General features: G+C 40.5%; 1 protein-coding gene across 4 annotated transcripts in view; it reads right to left on the bottom strand.

Moving 5' to 3' along the window:
- Positions 1-999: 999 nt before the first annotated feature.
- RASGRP3 (RAS guanyl releasing protein 3) overlaps positions 1,000-22,652 on the bottom strand; it is a 60,511-nt gene continuing 38,858 nt past the window's right edge. For 3 of the 4 annotated variants that reach the window (XM_051783050.1, XM_051783049.1, XM_051783051.1), the window contains exons 10-17: positions 17,713-17,790; positions 13,698-13,814; positions 11,376-11,491; positions 10,461-10,608; positions 6,949-6,985; positions 4,337-4,462; positions 3,503-3,867; positions 1,000-2,995 (exon numbers count right to left, since the gene is read on the bottom strand). In XM_051783050.1, coding sequence (XP_051639010.1) covers positions 2,987-2,995; positions 3,503-3,867; positions 4,337-4,462; positions 6,949-6,985; positions 10,461-10,608; positions 11,376-11,491; positions 13,698-13,814; positions 17,713-17,790 — 996 coding nt within the window. In that variant the 3' untranslated portion in view covers positions 1,000-2,986. The remainder of the gene's footprint in view (positions 2,996-3,502; positions 3,868-4,336; positions 4,463-6,948; positions 6,986-10,460; positions 10,609-11,375; positions 11,492-13,697; positions 13,815-17,712; positions 17,791-22,652) is intronic. The other variant, XM_051783052.1, reaches the window with a different exon arrangement.

The raw sequence follows: 22,652 nt of genomic DNA, 5'->3' as shown, positions 1-22,652 counted from the left end.
TCCAAGCACTTGCATTTTTCACCTACTCGTATTGTTTGTATTCTTTGGCATTTGCAGATTAACCTGTAAATAAAATTTGACATAGTCTTCCTTCTTTCCACTGTGTGGTGTTGTTTGGTGTTTGTTTGTTTTATTTTTAAACAACCCCTCTGTTGCCCCTCATGTTTCTTAAAAGATCCTGAGACGAGAGAGAATGGGTGGGGTGGAAATATCTGACATAATTTGGGATTGTATTTGACTTTAGCTACTTCATTAATCCAGCACTCTAGTCATTATGATGCACTTTCTACTGGACAAACTCGTGGAATTGCTCTACTTCTAGCACACAGGATTTCACCAGGACCAGCAGAGGCAGGAACTCTGATGGCTGATGCTTTCTGCATTTTGTTAAATCAAAGGCGCTGAACAAGAAAGTCTTTGTTCCTTTGCCTAAACTGGGGACCTAAACTTGTTTTTGTGAAGAAAAGTCTTTACCATGTTCAGAAAAAGATGCCAGCTTGAAATAAGAAGAGAAAAAGATTTTTTAATTTTGTGTATTCAGACCTCCTCACAGGTAAAAAGCACATCTAATATCAACTTCTTAAAATATTTGCTCATGCCCTGTCAGCTCTCCCTACTCAGGTGCTTGCTGTGGAACTGGGGGATCAGCATTCTGCTGCAAACAGCCTGTGAATGCTTTTTTAATAAGTTATTACATTGTCTATGATGAATCTATTCCTTTTTGGGCAGCGCGGGTGGTGTGCGTGAACAAAAAGCTGTATTTCTGCCTTGTGTCTTTCTTGTTTTCCAATGGCCATGAACACTTACTGTCAGCAACACACTCTGTGTTCCCCTTCTTTAAATGCTGGAAGCAAAGGGTTTCCAGCAGGAGCAGGTGCTTGAAATTCAGGAAGAATTTCTTCATGAACAGGGTTGTTAAGCATTGGAATTGATGGAGTCACCATCCCTGGAAGTGTTGAAGAAAGGACTGGATGTGGCACTTAGTGCTATGGTCTAGTTTGTAGGGTGGTGATTGGTCAAAGATTGGATTCGATGATCTTAGAGGTCTTTTCCAAACTAAATGATCCTGTGATTCTCCTTGGAAGCTGCCGTATTTTGCTTTAGAAGGATTAACTGTATGAGCCTGCAGTCTATGCTTGGTCTACACCTACTGCTGAGGAAAGTGCCTAACTGACTGAAGCTACCAGGCTTGCCAGAGATTTATTGGTTAAATCAATAAATCAAGAGCTACCACTAACTTTTAAAAGCCTGCAAGATACAGGCTAAGGTCTACAGACTAAACACTGGTCAAAACTACATGATGTTAAGAATGAAGTTGCACATGAACATTTCATTTATAAAGCATTAAGAGGCTTATCTCAGCAGATCCATCAACAGCCTGGATCATAACCAAATTTCTCTATTCAAATTCTCTACCACATAATTTTCACTGTGTGCAAGCCGTGCACTGTAACGGTAGCTGTGCGGTCAGCCAGTTGTGACCTGTCACCTGACCCATGACAGGAAATAAAGACCATATTTTTGCTGATACTTGTTCTTTACCCAGAGCAGTAAGAGTGAAGCATGCTTCTGGCCTTCATCCTACTTTGGAAATAAGCTCCTGCAGCGCTTATTTCTCTTGAGTTTAAAACAATCAGAGCGTGTTATTTTTTTACATCTTTTTTCCTCCCCACCATTGTTACTGGTTGTGTTGGAAAACAAATGAAACCTGCAGGATTCAAGATGCAAACCTGAGCAGGCATCATGTAGTCCCAGTGCAGTTTAGTCAAATTACCACAGAGGAGTGCAGCTGTCAGATTTGGTTAGGGAAGTCTATGAAATTACTCTCTTGTTTTGAAAGCTTATAACTTGATGAGGGTATAATAACTTAAATTTTGTAGGACATTTTATAACTGAGTGGCTTTAGTCAGAGCGTGTGCTCTCTGCCCCCCTGCCCTGTTTTTGTGGGAAGATAGGGTAAGAAGACTAACACGCGTGTACCAATATGGAATGTATCTTTCAGGGTTGATTTTGGGCTGTTTTATTTTGGTTTTCTCTCTTTTTCCAGATGAAGGCTGTGCTCCTTCAATAACTTAATGCTTCTGCAAAAGGCAACTTCAAACCTGCTTCCTGGACCATTATAGATTCAGATGCTAGATCTTACATTAGCGAACTGCTAATTTGGAGGTTGCTCTTCAGTACATTTAGTCTTAACATGTACAGGTTGCTAACCAGAGAAAACTATCACATAACACATATATATACACACACACACTTAAAACTAAAGTGTTTATTGCATGCTAATGTTACCATAACCAGTGCTGGCAAGATGACCCCTCTCTATTGCGATGTAACCAGACAAACACATAGTGTCTTGGAATTCCTTCACTTTCAGCCACATGCTGCCCATTTGAAGGATCCCTAGTCTGGTAACTGGTATCACTATGCTGAACACAAATGCATTCACTGTAACAGCATAAACAGGGTCAAATTTCAAAACCCCAGGTGCACAAAGAATTTCAGTATAGAGGACTTTGTGAAAGGTTTTCATCTGAGATTTAATCAACATACACACCTACTTCTTTCCTTAAATTATCATTGCAAGCCTCTGGAAAGGAGTGTTATTGAACAAACTTAGATGCTTGGCTTCTGTCCTCACCATTGTTGTTGCTGGCAGACATACCGAAATGATGCAGTACACTTAAAGGGGGCCAAATATATCCTCACTGGCGTGTAGAGGAAGTTTCCACAGAAGTCATACAAAAGAAAACACTGAGTGCAGAGATCCATTCTGCTGTGTCTGTGCAATGTTCATCCAAATGGTTTACTCGTGAGAAAATAAATAGTGCTCTATAACACCTTTCAGCTAAGAAAACAGGCAATGGTTGGATTCAAAAGTACGAGGTATAGGAACACTTCTCATGGCCACATGTGGTCTATGACAGTCCACCAATGCTTGCTGTATTACAGTTGTCATCTTCAGTTTTCTGTGCCTCAGGGTGAGCAATCAGCTATCCTGTAAGCAAAAGGAAATAGGCATTTACATGCTGGCAGAAGAGGTCAATAAAAACCTGAGGCTTTGGAATTATAAACTTTATGGGTGACAACAACAGAAATCAGACTAATATGCTACCCTATCCTAGACCCCTATATTTATCAGAATGGTAATTGTTGTGAATCTAACATGAGCCCCAGAACTGTGCATTGCAAGGGTACAACAGTACAGAATTTGGCCACATAACTACCAGGCTATTTTAATGATTTTCAAAATGAAAAGTACCCAACTCCTAAAAAGCACATACTGACACCAAAAACCAAACTCCCACTTACAGTGTTACAGTAAATGTGCACTGCAGTGAAAAAAATAGGTAGCTGTGGATGATTCAGTATTCTTCTGACAGTAACTTATGCAAGAAGCAATGACAAATTTGAATGAAAAAGCATCCTGAAATCTATAAAATAACCTTATGAGACTTCAGACTGTAGCAGATTTTAAACTGTCTTGGCTTCTTCTGGAACTCACCTCAGATTCTTGTCTTTCTGGCAGGGTTTCTATTCCATTGTGATCCTGTATATGTTGTGGGGCCTCGGCTTCTAGCTCTACATCAGCCTGTGTGCTGGGCTTTTCGTTCTCCCACTTCGCAAAGCCTTTGTTCTTCCCAGCTTTTCCATGGAATTTGGACTTCATTTTGGGGAAAGTATGGGAACCTGAGTCGTTCCAGCCTGGCTCATGCCAGAGTGGTTCTGTCTGTGTTGCTTGGCTGGTGGTCACCCTCTGCAGCCGCACTGAGATTTTTCGTGAAGAGCCAGTGACTAGAGTTATAGCTCTGCCATCAAGGTCCTGGTGTTCTGCAGCAACACTGGGAAATTCAAATACTTCATCTTGGACTGAAAGAGAGGGTGGAATCCTTTATTTGAAATATTCTGCTTCAAGATCTTTACAAAAGGATAGCTCAAGCCTGGGGCAGGGAGGTAACTATAGGAAGCAGCAGTGTAATTAGCAATATACATATGCTGCTTGGAAACTGTTTCTGGCCTTGTGTGAACATATTTTTTTCTCTTACCATCTGTATGCTCAGGGGTAAGGCAACACTAGAATTGTGCCCTATGTCTCCTTGATCCTAAGTGGCAAATAATGAGAAATGCAATTTCATTTCTTTTCAGCTGGGACACGGGTGCCATTATGGAGGATAGGGATGCTGTAATCTAAGCACTACACACAAGCCATAGTGCAGTGGAAAGTACATGTGCTACTCTGGGTGTTGATACAAAGGAAAAATTAAAAATGGCAGCAGGGACACTGGCCATTAGAGGGGATTCCAGAAATGGTTTAAAATACTAGCAAAATTGCCCTCACCTGGAGGCAGAGATGGACTGCTAGGCAGAGAGCCATGGTTACTGCCTACTGAGGTTCCTCTGGAAAATTTCCTGCATGCCAGCACAAGCAGGTCTCTGCATTGCTTATGACAGTTGGCGCCACAATCTGTAAACAAAGGAATTGTCAAATCACCAAATAGAAAGCCATAACTATCTGGTAATCCCCTAGGGCTATTAGCAGACAGATACCAGAAGATACTTTGAAGGAACAAATAGTTTGACAGAAGGTGTGAAGGGAGCTACAGAAATGGATCCTTTGGTGTGAAGGGCATTACAAAAAAAAAATGGATCATTTTCATTACAGCAATTAATAGAAAAATGGCAGCAGAAGGGAAGAGGGGGGATGATATTTTAATCAGAAATTAGTCTCAAGAAAGAGATGTGGAATCACTGGTATGATCATGTGTATGCCATGCATAAAACTTCTGCTCTACTGCATGAATCTCCAAAAAAGGGGGGGGGTTTATTTGTTTGGTTGTTTTTTATTTGATCCAGCAGGCCCATTATAATAAACATGTCTGATCAGAGGACACTCAAGTGTCCATATCTCGAGCCTCTAGAAGGACACCTGGAGGTCAGTGTAGACCACTGTAGGTTAAAACTAGTCTAAGTGGCTCAGTAAGCAACGTTAGCACAGAATAAGCTCTCTGGATATGTATCATCCACCTGGATTAAAATGGCTGAGTGCCTGCACACCTAGCCTCTGCTGGGATTTGCATCACTAGAGATACACTCATCACTAGGTACAATTGTCTGAAATGTGATGGCAGTATGGATTTCATCTGCAAGAAATGGCCAAAGGGTGGAGAATGTGCCCAAAACACAGGCTCTCTCTCCTTTTTGCCCCTTTCTGTTGTTTGAAAATTTCCATCTTCCTTGTTTCTCTGTTGCTCCTCCGTAGGCCAGTTTTGTTCTTGGTGAGCCATTGCCAAAGTACTGTGCTTATAACTCTGCTATAAGAACCATTTTGCTCAGGGCAGCAGCTCTAGCATGATGGGTGAGAGTTCTGGTTTCTGCCATCACCTTGTTCATATGACTAATACAGCAGTGCCTGTCTAATTGTAATTTTCTCTGTCCTAAAGGTAACACTCCCTTTGCCCTCCCGCCCAGATACAACAAAAATCTTTCTTGATGTGGAGGACCTCTTTTGTCACTTGCAGACCACACACTCAAGCTTTATCTCATTACCCACAGTGCTGGGGTAAGCAGCAGACATGAACAGATGAACTCCCCCTCCCTACTGTGTCAGAGCACAGTGTCACAGGTTCAAACAGAAGACAATAACTCTCTACTCAAAGGCCAAAAGTGTCCCTAATGGTTGCCACACTCCAGTGCTGCATATGGAACAGCTGGCAGCTGCTGCAACAAAGGACAGGCACTCCTTATGCTTGACTACTTTAAGATCTGAGCGAGCAGCTCAGCTCTCTTACTTTCATGCTCCATTGCCTATAATTTTGACTGTACAGAACCACTTTTGCTCACTCTCCACTGGGCCACTGTTACCAGCAGTGATGCAGGACGAGCTCAGCTTTCAGATCTCAAGCTGAGTTTACAGGTTGCTGTGACAAAACCTTATCTTCCTTCCCTCATCCTACTAGTAAAACTACGGAGTGCAACCAGCCCTTTTGGAGCTATGCAGATGACAGCGATCAGGAATAGCTGAATTACTTATGTTGATTTAGCCACTGACATTTCTCCTACCCCTGTCTCTGAAAGAGAGTTTCATGGGTGGAAAGAGACACAGGAACACAGTGTATCTTAAAAACCAATACTGCAAATTCTTAATCCTTCTTGAAGTAGGACTAAGGGAGAAGAGTACATACAAATATAACTATGAAGCCCCAATGTGAATGTTCCCCTGTGAGTAATTGAGATGCAGCTACAACAGTGCCCTTCAACCAGAGCTGGGCTGTATGAGAAATAAATAGTTCCAGGATTTTAAAGCCAATGAGGACCACTAAAATGTCCTTTTTGGTCTGACCTGCTCAATATGTTGTGAGTATTGCATAAGAAATACAACATGAAGGTAGGGGAGAGGGACGTAAGAGCTCTAGGAATTTTTTTTAAGTTGCATGTCTGGAGAAAATTCTGTGTTGAGATCTGCTGGGCAGTCTAGGAATTAAATATTTCTCTGTTTCTAGCTCAGTCACTATGGCAAGACCAGTTAGGCTTCATTACAGGCACGTGAATGTACATGAGAAAGTGTTGCCAGCAGGCTTTTCCCTGACCTGAATCTCAGGGATATGTTTCAGGAGCTCTCGGTGTTAGAAGAGAACACTCTTTTTCCAAGTGTTTTCCAAGTTTTCCAAGTTGCAGGGTCTTTATTGGTAGAAAGTGACACCTCATGGAGTCAGTGGCTGCTTTGGATCTTTAGCTCACAGAACTTGTGTGTTCCTACTCAGTGCTATTTTCTCTAACGCAGTAAGAACATACTCTTCATAGTGTACCAGCAGTGACTGTTCATGGACAATACCAAGAGTAGATGCAAGATTTGGTTGACCATATGTCATTTTAGTTAAAGGTATGGTTGAATGACTTGTGCTAAAACCCACCACCTATAGGTTGAAAAAAATCCATGTAATATTTATTTACCTTTGCATTTGTAGCCTTGTTTGATTATACCCCAGAGCTGCAAAGGAAGACAAAAGAACGTCAAGGAATCAGAAAAGAAAGCTGGAAGGAAAACAAGGTCACAATGAGGAAGTACCAATGGCTACAAAAGCACAAACAGGATACAACTGCTCTTAACACCCTTCCTGTTAGGCAGACCTCCCCCTCTAATTGTGATAAGACTTGTGTGGCTTCTCCCTTACTTCTGCTACTTACTAGTAGTAATGGGACTACCAGGGGAGGAGAGACATAGATGACATTTGCTTCCTGGAATGGATGAAAAATTGCCATCATATCAAGCTTAGTGAAACCAGTAGAGCACATTCTGTTTCTAGGCTCACTTAATGTTATATGCAGGAGAATTGCCAGAGTACATCCATTCTCTAGATACATAAATGACCTATGACATTCAAACACAGCAGACAAAAATTCCACTGGGGATAAAAATTAGGTTCTTAGTTCCCATACTGGTTCCCAGCACACCTAGCCATAACAATCTGATTTGCCCACCTGACTTTTCCCATTAAAAAAAACCCCATCAGTTGAAGAATGAAACAGGCAGAAAAGCCACTAAATTCCATCTTTGCCTCCCCTCAGAAGTTGTATTGACATACATAACAACCAAATGCTGAACTTCTGAGGGCAGTGTGTGTGGTCCCACTTTTGGGAAGCTTTCACTGCAATATGAGCAGGCTTGCTTGGAAGTATGAAAATTCCCTAGCAAATTGTTTTCTATACACTCAGAAGTGCTGTATCTATAGCCATGGCATTATAAAAATAAACATTTCCACTCTGAGAGGCAGAGAGAGGAAAGGGCAATTTTTCTAACTTGAGCATTAAAGGAAAAAAACCTGTGGACCGTGGTGTTTATTTTTCCTGAACTCATTCAAAACATTAGTAAGGAGGGTGAGCACATCCTGGCAGCTGAAACTGAATGTGGCTCCTCAACAGATTTATAAGAATCCATGCACAGAGAGTAGGTCCTGAATATGGTCATTAAAGAAAGGTTCAAAAAGAAGAGCTGGAGAACATTCAGAATACAAAGGAAAGAGTAAAATAAACAGAATGGAAAGATTCTGGGGGAAAAAACCATCCCATACACTGCCCAAAAGAATTTGCAAGGAAAAATGCGGTCCTGAGGAAAGCAAAAATAGATTAGACAAGGTGGAAGAATGGTGAACAAAAGAACAGAAAGGACAACAGTGGAAAGGGTCCACAGAAAGCCTGCTGCTTGTTCTTCTCCTGCTAATACACAGTGAATGCAGTTGCTGTGGTCAGGCAGTGACAGTGGAGTACCCCAGTCCTTCTTGAAAGAGCAGCAATGACCTATTTTCCCAGGTCTCTTTTACAGGATCACTGTAAAAGGTGTGGATTGTTATTTATTTAATTTAAGCTCTAATCTGTTCCCACCAAAGAGATTTTTCCTCACCTTCTTAGCTCTGTACCTTCCTCCTACTCAAATTTGGCATCACTCTTGTGGTTACCCACCACAGTGAAAGCTTAGCTGAAGTGTCATGTCCTGAATTGTGACCTAAAGTTTTGAATCTGTCTAACGCAGCTCTGCTGCAAACCTGGCTTGAGCCAGCTCCAAGGTAAGAGGATATGTGCAAATTCAGATCATAAAGCTTAGGGGGATGGCCGGTCACCTACCCTGCCATGTGGTGCAACTCAAGCTGTGGGACGGAACTGAGACTGGCCATGGGTATACCAATTTTGTGCTGCTTAATGGCATTAGGTTTAACTTGACCTTTAAAGTTCACATCGTTTTAATAACTGTGTGCATTGTGCTGTCATGTCAATTCATCCTGCAGCACAGTCAGCGCAGATTATTTTGACTGTGAATCAGTACATCAGCTTGAAATTAGGTTTCCACCTGCAGATGAGCAGCACTGAAATACACAACAAATACGCAGCAGATTTTTAGTCGGTTCCTGTCCTGTCAGTCCAACTCATCCACAGAACAATGCCAATGACTTCAGTGAGTTGACAGGAAAAATGACCTTATTTCCATTTCCTGTACAACCCCTTACTCATTTGTATTCTTGCACAGGGTGTAATCAGGGAGACGTGAAAAATCCAACAATGGCCAATTAGCAAACTGATGCAGGAGAAAAATATCTGGTGGAAAGGATGTTACAGGGCAGTCCTCGGGCCTTGCTTTGTTATGGAAGCCTTCCAAACATGAACACAATGACGTGTCCCCAAGGCTGCAGGCAGCCTGACACTATAGGCTCTGGCCAGTGACCGGCCCTGCCCCTTTGGTCTACTGGAGCTGTCAGCTCTAGAGCCCACCACCACACTCCTGAATCAGCCCTGGCCATGTCACCTCCAAAGCTTTGGCAGCTATAGCAGAAATATGTGGAATTCCCTCTTGCCCATGGCCTTGATCAGTGGCACCAATTGCGATAGAGACCACGAGAATCTGGACAAGACTAACACGTTGCAAAAGAAGCGAGTGGAAGATGGGAGCATGGACAAGAGCAGGAACACCAGAACCGGTCTGAAAGGAGACACATTTCTGCACTTATCAATGCTATTGCTGTTACTTTCAACCATGAAGAAATATTGCCTAGTGGAAAAGTTCATGGAATAAAGCTGGGGATTTTGCCACTGATAGCAGAGACAGATCCGTTCTGGAGAGCAGGGACACGGTCTGAGTTCACACCCTGTTATGTGAGCCACATGTAAGCAGAGGACATGGCCCTCTGCCCTTATTGCTTTAGCTGAGAAAAATGTGGACATTTGATTTCAGGTGAATGTGTCCATTAAAGTAACTTTTTTATCATAGAGGTTCCTTTTTCTTTACTATACTTGGTTTGAAGCGGAAAACTCAGAGGAGGTTTACAAGCAACACAAATGTCCACAAAACCAATCATTTCCCAGCTATGCACAGAACATTCTAATAAGTGGTATCTGGTAAGTTATGGCTGAGAGGAAAAGCGAATTATAAAGACCCCCAAAAAAAAATTTTAAAAATTCCAACTGTTGGAAGCACTTTTTGATTTCTTTACCAATTAGATCTGTTAATTCAATAGAGAAAAAATTAGGGCTGTTACAGCCATTCAGAGAATTATGAACATAGCTATGTTGCCATGTGCAATTTCCTGAGAAGGAGTGGTTTTTGCCTCATCTACATCCTCTGTTCCAGACATCCATTTTCCCTTGAGCTTGTTTACAAAGGAAATCAAGCCAAATTAAAGAACTTAAGATAAACCAAGTAAAGCCATTCATATAGTCTCTAATATCCTTTAACTAATGTAATTTTATTTCCCCCACCCCCACAACAGAAATTCTTACAAATGCCAGTATTCAGAAACAACTAAATCAAAACTGGATAGCACAGCTAAAACACGAGTACGTGTTTGGTGCTTCTAAATGCCATGAGATACTATTTGGCCAAGGGACTTTAGCAATGTGTGGAGCCAGTTTCACCCCATCTACATTAAAGGGTAAAAATTGGTTTTAATATATGCTATTATTAAAAACATACTTACAAATCCTGCACAGTGCTCACAGAAAGTTGGTTTAAGATAGGTCATTTCCTGAAAGTTATGAATAAACCCTGGTCCCATTTTACACTGGAACTGTGATTTAGCTCTCAGAAAGTAAGCCATCATTTCTTCTTTGCTTATAAGACCATCTCTGTTAGGGAAATAAAAAGTAGATTAGATCTGTCACTGCTCAATGCACTGGACATTTCAGAGTTTTCTCATTGCAGAAAGCATGCAGCACACAAAGCACATTCTTTGAAAGAGCTGCAACAGTCCTGGCAGGAAAAAATCATTAGAGCCTTTGTGGTTTTTATCTTTCTTTAAACAACAAACACTGAGCTTACAGCTCAGACCTTGTTTTCTCACCTGTTCATGGTATCAGAGCACAGGCCAGGCCATTAAATGAAGGATTTTGACTTACTGCTCACACAGACCAAGAGGTTATGCCTCTGACCAGGAGCCTTCACAACCAGACATTCTGGACAACAAGAATTATCAAGCCCAACTGCCTAGAAAATATATGTAACTCCTAGAATGTTTATTACCCTCTCTCTGCTACATACACTCATGTTCCTGTACACAACTTATTTGTTTCATCAGTCTGATACCTGGTCTGGATACAGAATTTTCACTGTAATTTGGCAGTACTCTAGGGTTTTGACCCAGTCCCAGCAGGAATTCTTCATTAAGCTATTACATAAATTATTTTAAAGTACCAGGTACAGCAGGACTCCAGCCTGGATGGACTTAAAGAACTGATTACAGCATAAGAATTTAAATGATAAGAAAATTCAGCCTTCAGTGGTCTTGTCAGACACAAGAAACTTGAGAGGTACTGTTTCTTAAATATTTGGTTTCCATGAGTTTTTAAATTGAGGAAAAAACCCCAAACCACCATAAATAAATCTCCAAACTTACTGGTCTTTGTCCAGCACACAGAAAGAGTCCAAAAAGGGAAAGTTGGCAGCTATACTTTCAAAGTCCTCCTGAGAAATATAACCATCGTGGTCGTGATCATAGTTCCTAAAGACAGACTGGGAAAAGAAAAAAGGATTGTTGTACTAATATCTAGCCTATCCTGAATCTATAACACCTTCTTCAACCATGTAATTACATGGTTCTGATGCACCCATATTTATTGGCCTCTTTGGGAAAAAGTGGCTAATTTTTAAAGAAATTTGACCTCAGTATTTATCTAGTGATGGTCCTCCACAGCTCTTCACACATAATTGTTCTTGCTTTATTTTTCTTCTTTATTGGAAATGTCACTAAAGTATACTTTTTAATCACAAAAAAAAAAAAAAAAAAAAAAAGAAAGAAAGAAAACAACACCAACACAACAGCAGCTTTCCCGTGAGTATTGCAGATGGTTTTGACTTCACTACTAGTTGGTCACCTCTACTGTGTCACATTACTCTTTCGATCTGATTTGTTTACTAATACTTTGTCCTCCAGATCACAAGCACTTTGGATCTAACAACCATTCCCTTCCATCAAACCAGTCCAGTTCATCACTAAGCAAAAACAGATACAGGATCAAATTTAAAAGGTCACATAAAGTGATGGAAACCTTCTTTAGCTGCTGAAGAATTACTACATTCTGTCTTACTGTTTGCAGAGATGTGCAAGGGATGTTAAAGCTACAGCAGTGTGATGCTAATGAGAAAAACATGAGTGTCAAAGTCAACATGACTATTTGAAAGACATATTGTGAAGTACAAACTCTCTCATTAGATTAAAATTTGGTTGACAAAACACTAAATTAATTTACTGAGACCTCTGAAAGGTGTTTGCATTATCCTTATTTTAACAAGAACCCAATTAAACCAATTTCTAAGTATCTTTCAAAAGACCTGTAGCGGATGACTGGCAGACCTCAAAAATGCATCATTAAGAAGGAGCCAAAGCTACCCGAGTAGCATTCAACACTTTTTGTAATAAAACCAATGCCTTAAAGCACAACTCAAAGCGGCTAGTAAACAGCAAAAATTGGTAAAATGAAAACAGCTGTACAGAGTGGTGTGAGCCCTTTAGTAAGTAGTACCCACAAAAGCCCCAGACCATGTTTTAAGCCTGTCAGACTCAAGATCGTACATCCTGAACCAGGCCAAAATTGTGAAATGGGGTACCACATTTCCCCCACCCATAGGAACAAGCACAACCCCCCACCCAGCCATTCTGGAAAGGTTAAGGGGTTGTGACAGACTTCCTATTTAAACAAGCTATCAAAGAGAGGTTTGAATGTGGACTGATTTTTATCAACACATATGGCACTGAAAAAAGCAATACAGGAACAGCATGTGCATTTCTGGCATCCCACATTAAAAGAAAAATTAAACTTTTTTAAAAAAAGATCATGTACAGAAAGCAAACTACAAGACATATTTGAAGTCTGAGTGAGAGAACTAAGACTTTGTTCAAGTTATGTTAACAACATAACCCTAATTAATGATCTGTAGCACAGACAAGGTCAGAATTTAATACTTCCTCTCAGACTTAGTTATTAATTTGTAAAAAGCAGAAGGAAATCTTGCTTCATTATCTACAACACATTCCTGATACATCTACGTGCTGCTCACGTCACTAAAAGTCCCTTACACACCAACACAACAGCACTCATTCTCTCCAAAGGATTCTGGCAGTGTTTGGTTTTGTTTGCATTAGCTAACACAACACATCACCTTCCAAACTGAAGCTGGAAGATCCCAGATAGAATTCTGCAAGAACTCATGTCCACATTTTTAAAGTGACACCAAGACAATGTTATCTTTATCATATGTAACATGCTCCGGACAGTCAAATAACAGTATGTCAAAAATCAGAACTAGGGTTTCTGGAAAATTTCTCTGGACCTATTAATGTGTGAGACCTTGTTTCTGAATAGTTTTGTTTCTAGTAGTCTGTTATGAGACATGAAGTGGATGGCTAAAGCTGGAAAAAAAGCAACTTTGTCCTTCAAATTTATATTTGCTCTACAAACCTACTGAACAGCAGCAACATTTTGAATGCTTCTCAAAGTCTGCTCCTTTGCATCCAGAAACCTGTTTACTAATCCCATTGCTGATTACAGGAATAAAATAAATATTTCTGAATGTATTAGTAAGGGCTCAAATTTGTTGTCACGTGTCTGAAATTCACCCCAACCATAACAACTTCTTGATAACCTTGAAAATTAATTATAATGACGAAAACATCAAAGCCATTGTCCTCTTTGACCAGTATATTATGCCAAATACTTACATCCACCAGTTTTCGTATATGTTTATTAATGACTGTAGGGTCAGGTTTTGGTACCACTCCAGATGCCCACTCCAGTGGCACTACTGGCTTGTTAGGGGTCGTCGGGGAGGTAGGCTGCTGAGAGATGGATCAGAACGCAAGGATTTTCAAATATGAATTAAGAAGTTCAATTTCCCATTAAAAGCACATCTAAACGTCAGAGCTACAACCACAAATTGCTGGAGTCCCCGTGCTGAAAAAATGTGCTTAGCAAAACATCAGTCAAGGTTTTAGAGGGTTGCTTGCCTCCACTAACAGCTTCAGCTGGGCTTGCTGTGGCACCTCGCAGCTGCACCACAAGCAGCAGCAGCAGCCAGTGAGCTAAGAAGCAAACCTAGACTTTCCTCACAGGCGTCTCCAGACAGTTCAACAGCAACAAGACTCAGAGTAAGACAGAAGGAAGGAGGGTATCTGGACACAGCATCAGAAATATACAAGCCCAGAAACCTGCTTTTTCTCCTTCCCAGTAAAGCCCTGAGGAACTCTCCACCCCAACACAGCCTGCCCTCAACTCCCTGCCAGAGGGACTGTGCCCAAGAACCATATGAGGGACTGCCACAGACTGAATAAGTTAATGCTCTTGCTCTGTGATGCACCAAGAAGAGAGCAGGATGCAGAAACAGAGGCAGCACTGTGCTCAGCAATCCCACTGGTTTGTAGCTGAGGTGTGCCAGGATGCACAGCTTAATTCATTTAGACAGTCTGAGTAGAAAGGGGTTAACCTTTGACTTGCTCTGCAGATAACACCAGCCAGACTATTTTATTTTCAAAACAGCTTGGTCTTGACAAAACAGTAGCTGACAGCTCACTTGATGCACAGAACTCACAGCTCAACTCCCTCCACACCACTACAGTGCTTTGGGAGTAGCTCTGGCATGCAGCTCAGCTTTTTCAAGAGGAAAATGTATGACAAACCTGAACACAGTTTCAGGTAAGGATTCAAAAATAACCATTTAGCATGAAAAAAACTGTAAGGCGTACTGGCCTTTTTCTGCACTGCCACTGGACATCTAGCAAGTGAAGCAGTGTCAAGCAGAAAAAATTCAGCATGGTTTGGATCAGAAGGGGGAGAGTCCACAGTCTCAGAAGGCCCCAGTGTTAGCTGATGAGCAAAGAACCTGGGTCTCATCTATCACCCTTTAAATTGGTTGAGAGGGAGACAAGACACGTAAAGATGTTACAGTTATCATTGTGTATAACAATGGTATTGTAGGCTTTGACATCAAGATGGAAAATGGTCACAGCTGTATTTGGTTGGAAAAGAAAAGAAGGATTTGTTAGTGGGTTGCTTTATTAATTTGGCTTTTCCTTTTTGAATTGTTAGAACAGCTTTTATCAACGCCTCAATGGATTTTGACCCATACAAATGTGCACAAGTAAGTTTGGGAATAAAGAATACCTATATCAAAAGAATTTAATTGCAATAAGAAATACAGTGAACATGTATTGGCAGAATACAGCATTGGCAGAATATTTTAATTCTAAAATTAATGTTACCACACAGTGATGGACCAACATGCTGGTAGATGCTTTCGCTTTAAAAATATGCATAAATGCAGTAGTCTTTTAGAGATGACACTCAAAGCATCTGTATCAAAAGTGTCAGCATGGTGCTAGACTACCAAGTCCTCACAGAGAGCTTTTATCACCTGCTGGTCTCAGTGCACAGTGGCAGAAAGTGACTGAACCCACTGGAGCCTTGCTCTTTCTTTTGGGATATTTCATTTGAAGCCTCATTCAATTTTTATGTTTTCTTTGACAATTTGCAATGAAAACTGCATGTTACTGCCCACTACCCAAAGAGAAATGTTGGTTCCTTCTATTTCACTCATAGGCTTATATGAACAATCATGATTTTATTTATGTATTTGAAATGCATGCTATGAGGAAAGGTGCTAACCAGCTGTCCAGATACTACTAAGCTGATTTTATTGAATGTTCAGAAACACTGAATCTGGTCATGCTGCTTGTGATTCACTGTATCTCCCATCTATTTCACCAGCACAGGGATAATGGGATTGTAGATTGAGAAAGCATTTTCGTCTGTGTATTTTGGCACTGACATAAATTCTATTGAAAAGCAAAAAAATTATCAGTGGCATAATTGCACTGGGCAGAGTTGTCTTATAGACCACAGATGTACTAGTAGGAACTCCCAACAAGAAGATCACTAATGTGGAGGGAAAAGCAGGACACTGTAACAGGGAGATGCTATACTACAGCTGGTGGTCATTCTTCAGTGTTATTTTAGGCTGCTCTACTGACTGAAGATTCTCCTCACGGTTTTAGCAGAAAGAAGGTCTTGCTCAAGTCCCTGTTGACAGCAGAATTGTATGCTAAGGGATTAGCTTCACTTTTGCCTTGAAAATGACTGCAGCAGCATGAGGCACTTCCTCTGTTGTGCACCTGTGTGGGAGTGGTACCATATAACAATAAATCAAGGAGCAGTTGGAGTGATATATCTGTGCTGCCACGTTGCCTTTGAGAAATTTTTCCACATACAAAAGCTCTGCAGATTCTTTCCCCTCTAATATAGCTTGTGTGCTTTGGCACTCCATCAAAGAGAAGTATGCTTCAAATAGTCCCGCTTCTGTCGATTCAGCTGCAGCTTTTTACCCATCAGGGTGCTGCAACAGCTCAATGTCACTGGTTATTCATTGATCCCTATGCAGAAGTATACCACAATTGCTTGGCACTGTTAAAGCTCACAGTACTGTTTGTATTGCTTTTGTCCTGCTTAAAGCTAAGGCTGGAGATCAAAGCAGCAACGTGATAATTTTCTTCATTTACGGTAGTGGCACATTAGACCTTCTGCAGCATATGGCTGTAACACCTCAACTTTACTAGCAGTAATGAGAGCATGAGGGATCCAAAATGATTGCAATAAATGGGAACTGTTGTGGTCAAATCATATCCAAAATGACCGGAGACTCAGTAACGAAATTCCAAGTGTTCAATCTGAGCTAGTGTTGGCTATGGAAATATTCATTAACTGTTGCTCATCATCATTTGAGGACACATAGTCCTCAAACTGGTCTCCAAGAATGATAAACTATCTTAAAACCCAGAGAAACCTTGTACTTGGAAATTAAAGGGTTCTGCTTCCTTGTTTGCTTTTAAGAATACTTCAAAACCTTACAAAGCACTGCAATGCATGACTTCAGCCTACTGGACTCTGCTCTCACACTCTGTGAAGCACATCTAGCCACCCTCAGTTTCTACCGGTAACAGACTTGAGAGGACTCAGCCTGAGAGCAATATATGCTGGATATGATGGGTAATAAAAATGTTAATGCCTTGATGAAATGCTCAGAGGGAAGAGAAATTCCCAAACTTTGGCAATGGAAGAAAGAATAACACTTTGAGTGAAATTCAACTGGTAATTACGAGATTTGTCTGTATTCTCAGACTTGAAAAGAATAAAGAAAATGGCACCAATGCGGTATTATTTTTAGTTGCATATAACAAAAAAAAAGAGTAATGTCTATTCTGATGTGTTTGAACATTACTCGAGAGTCCAAGATACAGGCGATTATACTTAAACAAACAGCTTTAAAATATTACAGCTAATTATTTGCCTTACCTTAAACAAATCTTTTAATTCAGTGCCATTTTATACAAGTGCATAGTCAACCAGAAAATGAACTAAGAGTCACACAATAAGTAACTAATGTTACTAAAGATATCTATACCTAAAGCAGAACTCTGTTTTCAAGGACTTGCAGAGGTTTTGTTGAAAAGTAATTAATAATGAAGTCTGGCATGTTCCACTACTTACTTCTCCCAATGTGCACTAAAATCTATAAATAATAACTGTATTTTCTATACAATCATAAAGCTTGTATAGAATACACTAAAAAAACCCCCACTTTATGTGAATATGAATAAGAATAACACATTAACCATCATTAAAAAATAGTCAACTGCATGCAGACAAAATAAGCAGTATGTCAAAACGTAGTAAAAGATGACCTACAGATTTGGAGTTCCTTGGTTCCAGCACCAGTGAGAGCTTGTAGATATCATCCTCAGTGTGATAGAGGTCCAGAGACAGCTATGTGTAAGAAAGAGGGAAAACCAGTATTATTTATTAGACTGGGTTGAATATGACAGGCTTGTAAATAGAGATATACCTTCCACTGAAGCTAAACAAAAAGTTTTCCTACTCAGAGCTCAGTATGCATGCCAAAGCTGCATGCAGCTGCTGGAAAAGCAGATTTTTTCGGAGCTAACATAACACACATATTGCTGCTCATGTCTGTACTGTGCTCAAGGCCTGTTACAACCCTCATCCTCAGACTTTGAGGGGGGCTGCGTGCTGACCTTATGCAAAGAGGGACATTGGCCCCAAAGACCACCCTTATGCAAACCACTTTCTTCTAGCAGCTCCGTGGTCATGAGGTATCTCAGAGAAATAACCTGTTGAATGCAAAAACTTCAGGAAAATAGTTGTAGAGGGGCTAAGCTGGAAGGATTTCATATTGTATTCCAGTCAAATGTTATTCCTGAAGAAGGGTTATAGCACTGCAGCTCTTCTGCAGAGACCAGTCTGTGCAAAAAGCCCTTCCTGGAACACAGGGAGGGCACTGACACAGGCCTGTGAGAGGCAAGCTGGGTTTGCTACCGCTGTTGATGCAGCAAGGTGCTCCAGCAGGACCAATCCCATACAGCTCAGCCTGGCCTGCTCCTGATCTCCTCTCAGCAAGTAAGGCAAATTGCCTTTCAGGTTGTATTTTGAGATAAATGAAAGATTTTTCTTCCGTGTTCTCATTCTTTACCCAGAAGACTTATTGAGAAAAAAGAAGGGGCATAACTATGCTTTAGTAGGGTGAATCTCTCTGGTTTTGCTTTGGCAGATGGATCTTGTGCTGGTGCAGGTCTGCAAGTAAATTCCTCCTCTTTTGGAGTGATAAAGGAGAAAAGTACTGCAGCTAGTGTTTTGTAATGAGAGGAAACAAACATTACATGTTTCCTGTGATCACATGCCTACATGAATTGGCTTTGGAGTAATTGATGTGATTTGAAGTTGTCATCCACCTTACAAACTCCCAGTTAAGCAAAGATTCTGTTAAAAGCATGTTCCTGAGCAGGCAGATGGAATTGCAGCTGACAAAACAACTGTGTTAGAAGGTTATTTTTAAAGAACCAGAAGTACGAAGTAAGTAAAAAGCAGGACCAGCAACACTGTACTGCAGAACCAACCCTAGGAACTCTAGGAACCAAGTGGTTTTAGACAGAATTTTATGCAATGAGTAAGACAGAAGCTGTGCCCCTTCCCCAGGCAGGTTCCCAGAGTGAACACATGGCTTTACAGATGTCTAGAGATTGAATTAATAATTCTGTCTAGCTGTAACACTATGCTGATTTTTGCGCTTTGTAATTTGGTTACGGGCACAGCAAAAGTCTGTGCATCCTGCAGGTTCCTTTTCCCATCCAGCATGCTGCTGCCACAGGGTTAGGAAAGAGCCTGTCCTAAAGATAACATAGAACCGGTAGCTGCTGTAACAATTATTGTTCATGTACTTAGCTATTCAGTGACTGTATTCTTAGGGTCCTTGGTGGTATAAAATAAGTAGAACTCAATCAGAGCACGTGATATTATCAGGTCAGGCTGGGACTGAGAGCAGAATTGCTAGTTCAAAAGGCATTGTCCTGTTCCTATGAAAGAGCACAGTTTTCTCAGCAGGGCAGGTGAACAGGCCATGGATTTGGGAGTGGAAATGCATCAGTATTACTGACAAGCTTGTATCTCCCCTTCCCTGAATTATACAACCTTATAAGCAGTGGTTACAGCTTCATTAGGCACGATGTGTAAACACACAGTGTACAAGGTGTTGTCTAGCTCAGAACTTTCATACGTTAGCAAAAAAATTACAAGCATGATGACTATGCAGTTACATGAGCACATATTTTATATTTTGTTTACTGTTTTGCTCTGATGCATAAACTGTAATAAGAGTTTTCCTAGGACAACCTTTTCAGCGAGTGGCAGTTTTCATTCTAATTTGACTTTCATTGCTGTCCTATTTTTTTCCAAGCAATTTTGAGGGGATTGAGAAGGGTAGGGGAGTGATCAGAAATGTATGATTTTTTTTTCTAAGTGGAACTTACTGAACACAAGTTAGGGACGGTGACTTTCAGTTTGATTGTTTAGGTATTTCTCATTCTCTTCACTAGACTGTACAAATGACTGGGACTTTCCAGTCATTTGCATATACTCTCAGAACGGGTTAGATAAATAGCTGTTGAGACCTAAAAATAGTGGGGGGAAAATGATGGCACCAAATAAGTTCTACCACAGTTAGCATAAATACATTGTGGTCTAGTTGAGAGACTGAGATCCACGTCCAATCCACAGAAAGTGATGAAACATTTACTTGTGGGCTTTTATTCACATTGTGAAATAAAAACAATATAGAAATACTGCAGAGCAGGTAAGGAAATCCCTTAAGCATCCTTATGAAAAATAAGTTTTCTAATGACAAAAATGTCATTAGAGCTGTTATTCCTCTCTGTTGCACTGCCAACCTCATGGCTAGGTCCTCTTTTACTAATTCTTAGCTCCATATTTTGAATTCCAGAGAGTGGTACAGAATCAAGTACAAAGTCGGTGGAGATGGAACGAGTGTGGCCAATAGGGCAAGAAAGGAGGAATAACCACACAGACAAAGAGCAAGTAGGAATTAAGAAGTGAGTCCATCTTCATGTAACATACTCTGGCTCACTGGCAGCTGAGTTGTGACACATTTACTTCGCTTGCCCATGTAACACAGACTTATTTACACAAGACAAGGGAGGACTTGCTTTTCCCTCAGCTTTTGCAGTCTCCTATGCTCGTAAATTTGGCATATATGTCACTGCTGTCCATACAGCAAACTTTTCCCTTATTTGTGGGGTGTTAACTTCCATGCAAAATGTTGGCTTCTTTCAGCCACTTGTTCAAAGCTAAAATTCTTTGAGATAGAAGCTGATTTTTTATGCCAACAACAAGATGGGGTGGGGTGGAGAGGGTTGGGGATGGGGAGAAGCAGACTTCTAAGTTTGTGTGCAGACGTTTAAGACTAGAGAAGATCAACTTTCCAAATCGTTGATCATTTATCAGCTACCACTGAAGCCAGAGACCTATTGTTCCCCATTCACCCTTTTGGTCTATACACACAATAGCATCTGAAAAATGGCTGTAAGCCCCTTGACCAGGTGGCCTGAAGTTTACTATCAGGCTTTCACTCCAGCTTTTAAGCCAAGCTCTCCCTTCATAGCTCTTAACAGAGGTTCCCAAAACATCACCATTTCCAAACCACTTGAAAGGTATCAGCTCCCCCAGAGCAAATGAGGCTCCATCACTGAGGAAGAGAAGAAACAGGGCATTTCCCCACACGCCTATTTTATCTTTTTGTGCAAGTTGTTGGACTAGCAAACCAGCACCCAGTGATTTACTTGTCAAGCAAGCACAGACCAGGCTGTTAGCACTGGCTAAGTGTGGTGTAAAAGGCAACACTGCAAGGGAGGGAGGCCAGGCAAGAGATTTACACATTGCTTATCAGGACAAGACACCTACTAAAAGCTTGCCCAGATAGAAGCTGCTTAATGGAAAAACATCAGAAGTGAACAAATAGTTGGGTCAGCCAATTCACATGCAAATGAAAAGCACTCTATGCATATAGATGCCTTTACGAGATTTGAAAGGGAGTTTCTCTAAATAAGGCAAAATGTGAAAAAAATTTACAGTTTAAATTAGAGAGGGAAGACCTAGGAATAAAAAGAATAGTTAATTCTTCAGGTTCTGAAAACTCAAGATGACTTTGGTAGCAAGGGAGGCTAAATCTGCTAAAAGACCGTTTACACATAGCAAGGTCAACTATTTTTAGTTGTCAGTTGTTGTCAGCTTTAGGTTACAATCCTTTTCTTCTCCTCTTTCTCTGATTCCAGCCTCTAATTTAAAACTTTCTGTTTAACAAAAAGATAGACAGAAACATTTAATCTACTATGTAAGTCCATTATTACTGGACTTACGTTGTTTGAGAGACCACGGTAAAAAAAAAAAAGAAAGGTATTGTATTCATATGCACAGATTAGGACAAAACCTACATACTGGAAGAAAAACAAGAATATTCATATTATGATATGTACCAAAACTCTGGAACTTTTTGTAAAAATGTGTTTTTTTTCCTTCCCAGAAGTCACCATCTTAAATCAAAACTCCCACACTATCAAGTGTACTTAATACACAACCACACTTCCAGTGACTAATATGAAGAGAGAATTACCCTGGAAAGGTTTTAGAACACCCACAGCTGTCTACCTAGATATCTATGGCTGTCACCATCATTACATAAAGGTACAACCACGGAATCATGCTAACAGGTAAAAAGCAGAACAAGTTAATTCTAGCCCATGATCAAGTCTTGAATCAACATTACATTATGCAACTTCATTTATTACAATCAGAATAGCTCAAATATAACAAAAACAGCAGATTTATATTATGAATTAATATATCAGAGCATCTTAAGTGATGAACTACCCATCATGTACACAACTACTTCTCATGGTAAATGAAATACACTGAATTAAATACAAAAATACAAATAAGATCCCTGTCATTTTGATGAAAACAAAAAAAAAAACCAAGAAAAATATTTCTTTTTCAGAAAGGAAAACTAGATATACTATATGAACTCAGGTTGATGCAATGATGGATATGAACCTTCAAGGTTTCTACTCCTTTTGGAAAGCAGCCTGTCACCAAAAAGAGAGAACAGCTAATGAAAGTGGCAGCAGCAGTTCAGCTTCCATCTCTCACTTCACATTGTCTAATTTCTACCCTTCTGGACTTACTATTTTATTGCTCGTTTCCCTAAAGCCTGAGGTTCCACTTCCCCCCACCTCACAGCCAAGTTTGTAAGAAATGACCAG

The sequence above is a fragment of the Manacus candei genome, unplaced genomic scaffold (genome assembly GCF_025592945.1).
Source record: "Manacus candei isolate 608988 ecotype Guabito, Panama unplaced genomic scaffold, ASM2559294v1 h1tg000017l, whole genome shotgun sequence".
NCBI lineage: Eukaryota > Metazoa > Chordata > Aves > Passeriformes > Pipridae > Manacus > Manacus candei.
Note: the sequence above shows the minus strand (reverse complement) of the source record. Positions and strands in the feature narration are given on the sequence as shown.